General features: G+C 37.3%; 1 protein-coding gene across 2 annotated transcripts in view; it reads left to right on the top strand.

Annotated features, from left to right (window-relative positions):
- The window catches only part of NDUFS1 (NADH dehydrogenase (ubiquinone) Fe-S protein 1, 75kDa (NADH-coenzyme Q reductase)), a 13,527-nt gene that overhangs the window by 1,512 nt on the left and 2,193 nt on the right, over positions 1–9,822 (top strand). Inside the window, exons 3-14 of one of the 2 annotated variants that reach the window (XM_010007319.1) lie at positions 765–872; positions 1,866–1,942; positions 2,029–2,110; positions 2,219–2,349; positions 3,073–3,258; positions 3,740–3,874; positions 4,279–4,393; positions 5,379–5,524; positions 6,095–6,223; positions 7,357–7,486; positions 7,933–8,093; positions 9,099–9,253. In XM_010007319.1, the coding sequence (XP_010005621.1) occupies positions 765–872; positions 1,866–1,942; positions 2,029–2,110; positions 2,219–2,349; positions 3,073–3,258; positions 3,740–3,874; positions 4,279–4,393; positions 5,379–5,524; positions 6,095–6,223; positions 7,357–7,486; positions 7,933–8,093; positions 9,099–9,253 (1,555 nt within the window). The remainder of the gene's footprint in view (positions 1–764; positions 873–1,865; positions 1,943–2,028; positions 2,111–2,218; positions 2,350–3,072; positions 3,259–3,739; positions 3,875–4,278; positions 4,394–5,378; positions 5,525–6,094; positions 6,224–7,356; positions 7,487–7,932; positions 8,094–9,098; positions 9,254–9,822) is intronic. The other variant, XM_010007320.1, reaches the window with a different exon arrangement.

The raw sequence follows: 9,822 nt of genomic DNA, 5'->3' as shown, positions 1-9,822 counted from the left end.
AAATTTTCTCAAATATTATTTTTTATTAGCTTTTTAATTTTGCTTTTGTGTGATTTTTAATATTTTTTTGTTTAGAAATCATCAGAAAAAAATAGATTATAGTTCTTTTTTATTTAATTCAGTGGTATTTCTTCTGGCAGGCATAGTTAGCACTATAGCATAAATTCCATTAGCTATGGGGATTTTATGCAGGAAAGGCTGTCTTTATCAGTTCTCTGGAAATCAGTCATCTTTGTCCTGCTATCTCTTCTTCAGACATGTCATGGAGCAGTGTTTCTTGTGTGCTTGGGGATGTACTGGAGTGTGATTGACTGTGTTCCAGTACCTTCATAGAGAGTACCTGTGTTGTTGAATTACCAGAACTACCCGTGTTGTTGTTTCTTTTATATTTCTTAAATTTTCCTTTTATGTACTCCTGTGTAAATAGTGCGTGTATTCTTTGAAAAGTTGCTTGTATTGCTAGTGTAGTAGTATCCATTGGAGAGAATTCTTTCAATTCTTGGAGGAAAGAATGAAAAAGAGATCAACTCTCATTTCCTCAACTAGTTAATTTTTTTTCCAAAATATTTGTAATTGATAGCTTGACATGTTTCTGCATGATCACATTTTTTTATTTATGGTTACTTCGCAAGGTGAAGGGTAAAATGGAGTATATGCTAGAGCACTAACAATGTTATTATTTGAAAAACTGAATGCTATTTTATGAGATGGAACTGAAAGGCCCAACTAAAATTTAATTTCCCTTTATTTCTTACTCTTTGCAGGCCTGTGAAAAGGCTGGAGTTCAGATACCTCGTTTTTGTTACCATGATCGTCTCTCTGTTGCTGGAAACTGTAGGATGTGTCTTGTAGAAATAGAGAAAGCTCCCAAGGTACATACGTGTTTCATTGGAATTGCATTTTTCTGCTGTGCTTAGGGCCTAGTTTAAATCTTGTCAAACTATCATAAGCACACAAACTGTTGTTATTCAGCTCTTTGAAGCAGTTTTTTCCCTTCTTGCCAGTGGACCACAGGGTCAGTCAGTCCTCAGGTTCTTGTGGATTATCTTGCTCACGGACATGAGCATTTAATATCTGTGCATTTTCAGTCAGATATTTTTATGTTCTGTAATTCAGGTTCCAACTGCATGTCTTCAGCTGAACTTCAAATATTGTATGAATTCAGCTGTAGGATTGTTCTAGGATTGTTCTAGTTATGTAGAGACTGAAGTTACTTAATAGTTTATATTTTAATGCAGTATGTACCATTGATTACATGTTTGTATTCACATACAAAACTTCAGCTCACCTCAGCTTGAATTCCACAGTTTGAGCTTTGCATCTCTGGAAATGTTGAGTTATTGCTAAAGGTGGAAGTCATGATGGTCTGGCTCATGATGTGGTTGAAAATTAGGAGTTTCTGAGCAGGAGTTTTTGTTATTCTCACAGTAATACTGTGACCAAGACTCACTCTGTAGGCTTTGTCCAAATAAATGTCTTGTAAGTAATACATACTCTAAACTGCAGTTCTCGAGGTTTTCCAGATCTCTGCTGAATCTCTTTGATTTGCCATTTATCTGTTACAGTTGACCTTCTTGCTAGAAGTACTTCAATTGGAACCAAAAAGTGTAAAATTTCAACTTTAAAAATAAAAATAACTAATTTAACCTTTTTACGTAGCAGATTATTAATAAATATGGCTTCTAGTGGCTTTATTTGTTAGATTTTTCTTCTTTTTTTTTCCTTGTAGATACCTTTTCATTTCTACAAAATGATGAATTAATGATAGATGGTTATGCAGGAGTTTAGGGGGAGGGAGAGATTGGGGTTTGTGCCCATGTTGAGAAGAAACACATATTCATGCTTGGTTTTGATGATCCTTGCAGCCAGTTGCTGCTTGTGCCATGCCAGTGATGAAGGGTTGGAACATACTGACAAACTCTGAGAAGTCCAGGAAAGCAAGGTACCTTTCTTCTAGCCTTGTATTGCTGATCAGTTGTGCTATCTGCTGAACGATGTGAGGTTGACATTAATTCCTGAACCCAACAGAGAGGGTGTAATGGAATTTCTGCTGGCAAATCACCCACTGGACTGTCCTATCTGTGATCAGGGTGGAGAATGTGATCTACAGGTACGGCATCCAATTAAATTGTATAGATTTTTGTATTAATACTCTTGTCTTAGGTGAAATGGTGCTTTCCAGCAGCCTGGGTGCCTCTGTTTTCTGTTGCTTTCCTAGGATCAATCAATGATGTTTGGCAGTGACAGAAGTAGATTTAGAGAAGGAAAACGTGCTGTGGAGGACAAGAACATTGGCCCATTAGTCAAAACAATTATGACTCGGTGTATACAGTGCACTCGATGCATCAGGTAATGTCCTTTATTTTTTCCTGGAGAGAGCACTGAACAGACTGATTTGTATCAGTTTATTACTTGTGAAAGAAACACCATGAGGAGCAGTCAATTTATAATTTCTTTTCTGACTGTAGTTAAGAATTTTATTTCTGGTAGGGATTGATAGCTGATTTCCCAGAGCTACAAGAGAGCTGTCATATAGGAAACAGAGAGAGATGCTCAAAATATGGAAGTGAAATAGGAATTCTACAGGGCAGAACTGGTCCTATGGTGTTAATACCAGAATGGTTTTTAAAACATTAAGTGCATCCCTTGCCATAGTTACAAGGTTTATTTATTCTTGACAGCTTCTGGTGGCTGTATTTATGCTGCTCTGTAGTCCTGAGATTCAGTACCAGCTAACTTGAGCCAGGTGGAAAAGAAGGCAATGTACTTGCCTAGTTCTAGAAACAACTTGCTAGTTAGGACTAATCTTGGACTCGGGGTGTGAAATCGAATGAGCACTGAACTACTCTTTGTTTTGATTGAGCTCCACTGGGTTTTTGTAGCCCTGTCTGAATAAAAGGCTGCAGGTGTGTAGTTCTGCATGTGATGGCACTGGCATCTAAACAGTTGTTTTCTTCTTTAGGTGTGTGGACTAAGGCTAGTGTTTTATCTTAAGAAAATGAGGGTTGAAAAATGTGCTCTGTTGCTGTCATACATTGCAGATTTGTTTATCATTCTTTTTACATCTACCAGGTTTGCTAGTGAGGTTGCAGGGGTAGATGATTTGGGAACAACTGGAAGAGGAAATGATATGCAAGTTGGTACTTATGTTGAAAAAATGTTCATGTCTGAGTTATCAGGAAATATTATTGACATCTGCCCAGTTGGTGCTCTTACCTCCAAGCCATATGCCTTTACTGCACGCCCATGGGAGACAAGGTATGTATCTTAACTCATATTGAAGTTGCAGCTTTCTCTGTTCCTGTCATATTCTTTAGCTTAGAATATGTGCATCTATGATATTAAGGGTTTTCTCTGATTTTTATTCTTTGCATTTTTGTTGTAGACTTTTCCACAGACTGAAGCCAACACAGATTCTGTTTTGCTCACAGTTCTTTCATGAAAAGGAAGAATGTTATAGTTTGTAGTCTGTTTTTTCCTTATTTTTTACGCTAAAATGTTTTGGACTTGTTTGTTGTGCTGATGGGTCAGTGCAAAAAAGTATGTAAAAGGAAAATTCAAGTTAATTAACTCAGTAATTGTTGAGGATATTATTTGAAATATCTTGTGAAACAAAGTTTTTATCTAAAGCTAAACCTACAGCACTTTATTTTGTTGTTGTTTTGTTTGTTATGCAAACACTAGTTGTTGCTGCTTTTATATAGAAAACTGCAAGTTGTTTATTTGTTCTCCTAAACAGGAAAGTAGAGTCAATTGATGTTCTTGATGCAGTTGGAAGCAACATTGTAGTGAGCACAAGAACTGGTGAAGTGATGAGAATTTTGCCAAGGCTGCATGAAGATATCAATGAGGAATGGATCTCTGACAAAACAAGGTGTGTGGAACGTGTTTGTACCCAGGTGCATGTTTATGTACACATTAAAGGCACACTTTGCAGAACAAATGTGGACAGTAACATGGACTTCTGGATCCCACTGTTAGTCTTGTGAAGCTACAGTGAAGAATAATTGGTAAAATATGTTTTTAATACTATAATTGAAGATACTGAGTTTTCTGATGTTTTTATTTTCCGTAGCTTATTTAACAGTAACGTTTTATTTGCATCATATTTTTTTACCTGTGTTTGAGAAGGAAAACTTGAACTTTCAGGGGAAATATTTATTGTGTTTCTCTTTTCTAATCATTGCAAGCTGTTAGGAGACTCAGTCTTAGAAAGTATTTAGTACACACAAATATCTTTGTCTTTGCTCTTTAATAATATTAGTGGTGTTCCCTTAGGTTTGCTTATGATGGTTTGAAGCGTCAGAGACTTACTCAGCCGATGATAAAGAACGAGAAAGGAATATTTGTTTATGCCTCCTGGGAGGATGTGTTATCTCGTGTTGCTGGTGTGGTAAGAATTTTTAATATATGTAGTTTAAAATAAATTTCTAAAGCTGGACAAACTGCAGTGATTAATATGAAAACAGTTATATAGAAAAGGGCTTTTTTCTTTAAGGCTAGAGGGGAGCATTTGACTTACAATCCCTTGTAATTCCACTTAAATGTCTTCTTTTGAATATTATTTGCTGTTTTGTGGATTAGACCATCTGAAGAACTTTGTCTTACCATGATTTCATTTGGGGCATTGTGGAGAAATTACTTTTATTGAAACAGGAAGCTAAGCTGTTCTATCAGAAATGTAGGAGGAAGCAACTTCCCTGAATCTTCCTGGTCTGTCTGAAGACTCCTTTAAATTTATTTAACCTGTGCTATCACCACTTTTGCCATCAAAGCCATTACTTCTATATGACTTTTATCTGAACTCTGCTTGCCTCAGTGCTTTCTTTGTGTGATGATTGATTCTGCTGCAGGAGGAGCTGCATGACTGCTCTGGATTTTGATAAAAAAAATTATGTGGGACAAAGTAGAATCGAGTAAGTGTAACTGGATTTTCCTCAAAGATGCTTTTGCCCATGGTACAGTAGCAGGCTTTGTTATGGAAAGGTATTGCTTCCCAGATAATACCTTTCAGCTGAGTTTGCTGCCTGAGCTTGTGTTACAGAAGTTTGTGTTCTGTAGCTTTGTTAAAATAAAATAATTCACCAGTTTTCCTCTCCTCACCACACCAAATGAGAATTAGCCACATCTGAGCAACAGCTCTAGTTTGAGACATCTACACAGAATACACAGAGCGGTTTTTTGCTTATCATGAGTTCTGAAGGATCTGGAGCTGCTGCCTGGCAGAAGTCAGACAATGCTGCTTAGTTTGTGCTACTCCAGGTCAGCAGTTGCACTGCTGGCTTTGGCACATCTTCATGTAACAAACATTTACCTGGGCCAAATGGGAATTTATTTCTATGGGCTTTTTCTTATGTTTATAATCTCTTTCTTTGCAGCTACAGGCTGTCAAAGGTAAGGAAGTAGCAGCAATTGTAGGAGGACTGGTGGATGCAGAAGCACTAATAGCTCTGAAAGACTTACTGAATAGAGTAGATTGTGATACTCTCTGCACTGAAGAGGTCTTCCCTACTGCTGGAGCTGGGTAAGAGTTCAGGCAGAGTTTGTCTGTAATTAATATTGAAATAAACTTTCCAGTCTGCACATCCCCTCATTATAAGATTCTGAAATGACCAAGGACAGCAATTGCTAATGTGCTAGCAGGTTTTGTTTGAATATGCAATATTAATGTATAGAGAGTATTTATGGGTTCTGTGTTTATATATAGTGTCCACTACAGCCAGGGCTGCAGCTTCGCTGTGTCTTGGGGCTGCTGCAGTTCAACAGTAGCCTACTGAAAGCCAGTTACACTCTGTTGTAAAGCTGGATATTTTAGTCTATTTCTATTTGTGTTGTAAAAACTATAGTACAGTTATGACCTTGGCAAGCATCCACATTGTAATTCCTTAAATGTTTTCCTGTCTCTGATACTCTTGAAACAAGAGAGAAGGTCTTGCTTTTTATTTGGGTTAGTAATTTGGATTGAGAAGTCTCTTCTTTCCCTTTCTCTTCCTGGGACAAAAAAATATTTTGAGCATCTAGAATCTTTACCATGCTTTATTCCTTCCTTTACTGAATTCTCAACCTCTTTTTTTCTTACATCTTTTTGTTACAGCACAGATTTACGCTCTAACTACCTGCTTAATACCAAGATTGCTGGAGTGGAGGAGGCAGATGTCCTGCTTCTGGTTGGCACCAATCCACGCTTTGAGGCACCACTTTTTAACGCTAGAATTCGAAAGAGGTTTGTATTCCTTAGTGGTGAATAAGCATGCAAATCCGTCTGGAGTTGATACAATGCTCAGGAGGAGCTTCAGGCAGTAAGCTGAGAGCATTCATCCAGACTGACTCACTGGATTTAGTTCACCTTTTAGTAAAGGGAATGGTGATACAGGTGTAGAAATTGAGGTCTCTTCTCCCTGTAGTGTATGGCTGAGTTTTGTTCATTCTTGCTTTGACATTTTATGTAAGTTCATATACTCAGACATTTATTCCTTTGTTACGTTGCACAGACACCTCAGATTTTGTCTTTAAAAGTTTCTTATAGCATATTCCTTAAAGAATTATTTTCAGCATGAGTTTGGTGCTTTTTCTATTGTTGCATTAGAGGTGTTTTGGTTTTTTTTCACAAGTAATATGGCTTTCCCAAACTTTTGAACATAGCTAATCCAACTTTAACAAGATATGTCAGCAGGAGATAAATGAGATTTATAAAAGCCCTGCCCTCCCGAATGCTGGAATCTTCCAAAATGTGTAATTTTAAACAATAGTGGCCTTAAAATTTTCAGAGGAAGAAATGCAATTAAATTTATGACCAATTCATGTATTTTTATGTCTGTGCTGTGAGAAGCCGCCAAAAAGGAAAAATTTCTAACCAACTAAATTTTTCTGTTTAACTAAGAAATAAGTGGATTTCTAAAATCATCAGCACTGTCAAATTCAGAATTCTTTCCTCCTAGAAATTACTTAAATTCTGAAGTAACTAAGAGTTAATCAAGCTAAATAATAGTAGCTGTAGATGTGGTTTAAAGTTGTATTTCATTTTGGCTAGGATGGGAAAAGATTGTTTAAAGTCATGCTACCTTTTTTCCACTGAATTGGCAAAAGTTTGAGGGGAAGAGGGAATTTATGAACAAGCTTCTTGGTTAAGTGCAGTGTTGCTGCACTGGCTGCAGAATATGCATAGAGAAATAGTCCTAAAAAACCCCTTAACAGTCAGAATAATTCTAAATGGTGTGTTACCACAACAATGCATGTTGTTTAAATTCCTTTGAAAGAATTTCCATCCTATTCAAGTTACTGCTAAAATTATAAGGGGCTTTGGTTGAGTAAAACTCTGTTTCTTGAATTTTTATAAAATGTTTGCTGTGTTCTCAGCTGGCTTCACAATGACTTGAAAGTGGCCCTTGTTGGCTCTCCTGTGAATTTGACCTACACATATGATCATCTAGGAGAGTCCCCACAAATACTCCAGGACATTGCTTCTGGAAAACATGCATTCTCCAAGGTACAGGCAACTTAAAAGAGTGTGACTGTTAAATTCCAGATTTATTGAATAATAACCCAAATTCCTCAGAGAGAGAGAGCTGAAGTACCATGTTCTATCTGGGGTTATTTGCTTTAGTCAAATGCAGAGAGGAGGTGTCCACCAGGTATGTGTGAACTGTTTGATATATTCAGGTGCATAAAACTTAGCAGTGTAGGAAAATCCTGGAATATTTATTGATATAAACCACTGCTGTTTCCACTTAAATGTCTGGTAATCAAGAGTATGGCTTTGTGTTGACAGGGCAGTGTACTGCTTACAGCAGTTTCTCTTGGCTTTACCTGTAAAGAAAGTAGTGACCAGAACTGTAGCATTGCATAGAAGATGTGTAGAAATTATGGGATTTGCTACGTTTTCTTTTGTCTTCAGAGCCTTGGAATGAATTTCTTGATTCTTTACTTGGACAGGTCCTCAACCAGGCCAAAAAGCCAGTGGTGGTGGTAGGTAGTGCAGCGCTGCAGCGCAGTGACGGAGCTGCCATCCATGCTGCCGTGTCCACCATTGCACAGAACGCCAGGACTAAGAGTGGTGTTGGTTCTGATTGGAAAGTCATGAACATCCTCCACAGGTTTGCTTTAAAGTTTTTTGGGAGCCACTTTCATTCATGCTGGGCCTTCACAAGTTACCTCCATGTCTGAGTGTAGATTTGTGTACATGCAAGCAGCTTATCAAGTTAGAATCTGTAGGCAGTATAAAAACTCATATAGTAAGAGCAGGGCTTGGTCTTCTGAAGGGAATATAAAATCCTGCTGTTGACACTGAAACATATAATACCAAAACACCAGTGAGTTAGGGAACACTTGTGACACCTTTTTTACCTGTAGTTTGGCAGTCTCTCATATTACTGACTTTCATTGCTTTTGGTGCATCATACTCTCTACCTTAAGTGTAAAAAGCAATTGAACTTACTGGAACCTATAAGGCTCACTGTGTTGCACAAACTTGAGTAACATTGAGAGATCTGTACTCTACAGAGAGAATCTTTTTTTTCTTTTGAATATAATCATAAGTCTAGCACCTCATTAGGGAAAAGAAAGAGTGCTAGAAAATGAGAATTATTATTTAATTATTTTAAAAGTACTTTTACACATCAGTAAATGAACAGTGATGAAATAGTAGTCTTAAGTTAAGTCTTGGATGCTTCAGAGTAGTGGGTGATCCAGAAGCTGGTCTTTTCAGTTTCCATGTGAGTGCCCTAAATTGAAGGCCCTTTGAGTTCAATTCATAGCTGAAATGTGAACCTTAATGTTCTAGATGACAAGTGAGCTGCCTGCGACTAGGCCTTGACCTGGAATGTCTGCCTTTGCTTTGGTATCAGATCTTAAATAATTGAGATTCGCTGAGAAAACCTGAAATGCTATCAGTTTGTCAAAATGCAAAACCAACCTGATATTCTGTCAAATACTCAAATACTGTCAGAATTTTCAGTTACCTTCATGCTTGATTTTTGCCCTGTTAGTGAGACCTCTTTTGTCCCTCATAAGTATTCAGTCAAAAAAAGAAGTTAGGTCTGCTCTGATGAGAGAGAGAATTCTGAGATAACTTAAAAGTCATAATGTGTTGGTTTCTACAGGGTTGCAAGCCAAGTAGCTGCTTTGGATCTGGGTTTCAAACCAGGAGTGGAGGCTATTAGGAAAAGTCCTCCCAAAGTGCTGTATCTTTTGGGAGCAGATTCTGGTTGTATAACACGTCAGGATTTGCCAAAGGACTGTTTTATCATCTATCAAGGTAATTAGTAAATGTAAATTAAGGAATGTTGCTATCTACTAGCTGGAGAGAAAATCTAAAAAGTGGCATAGTCTTATAAACATACCTGACTCTTTCATAAATTCTAGCCTTTATTTTTCACCAAGAAATGGAATTTCCAATATATAACTGAGATACTGGTTACCTGTTTCTTAGGTAAAGATTATAAACTGTTGGTGAATAATAAGGGAATAAAAAACATTTTATCTCCTGGAGTGCAGGTTCAAACATGATAGACCAAATGGCATTGGTTCCCAGCTGTTCTATCATGCCAAAACATTAATTCACTGAGTATCCTTGTTTCAGGAGCCCTCCAAAGCTGTGTGGCTATAGAGACTGAACTACCATTTACCACTGCTTGTAGTCTGTTCATTCTCCTTGAAGAATAAAGCAAATGAGACCTCAGTGAACTCAGCCTAGTGTATTAGGCTGTCAGGCTTTATAATACTGGTTAAGCAAACTTTTGAAACTCTCTTTTTTCTGGGAACACAAATTTGGTAAAGCATTTATTTTTATTTTGACTTACATATGTACTGTTTCCTCTTTACCTA

Source organism: Chaetura pelagica, unplaced genomic scaffold (genome assembly GCF_000747805.2).
Source record: "Chaetura pelagica isolate M959 unplaced genomic scaffold, ChaPel_1.0 scaffold21, whole genome shotgun sequence".
In the NCBI taxonomy this organism is placed as follows: Eukaryota; Metazoa; Chordata; class Aves; order Apodiformes; family Apodidae; genus Chaetura; species Chaetura pelagica.
Note: the sequence above shows the minus strand (reverse complement) of the source record. Positions and strands in the feature narration are given on the sequence as shown.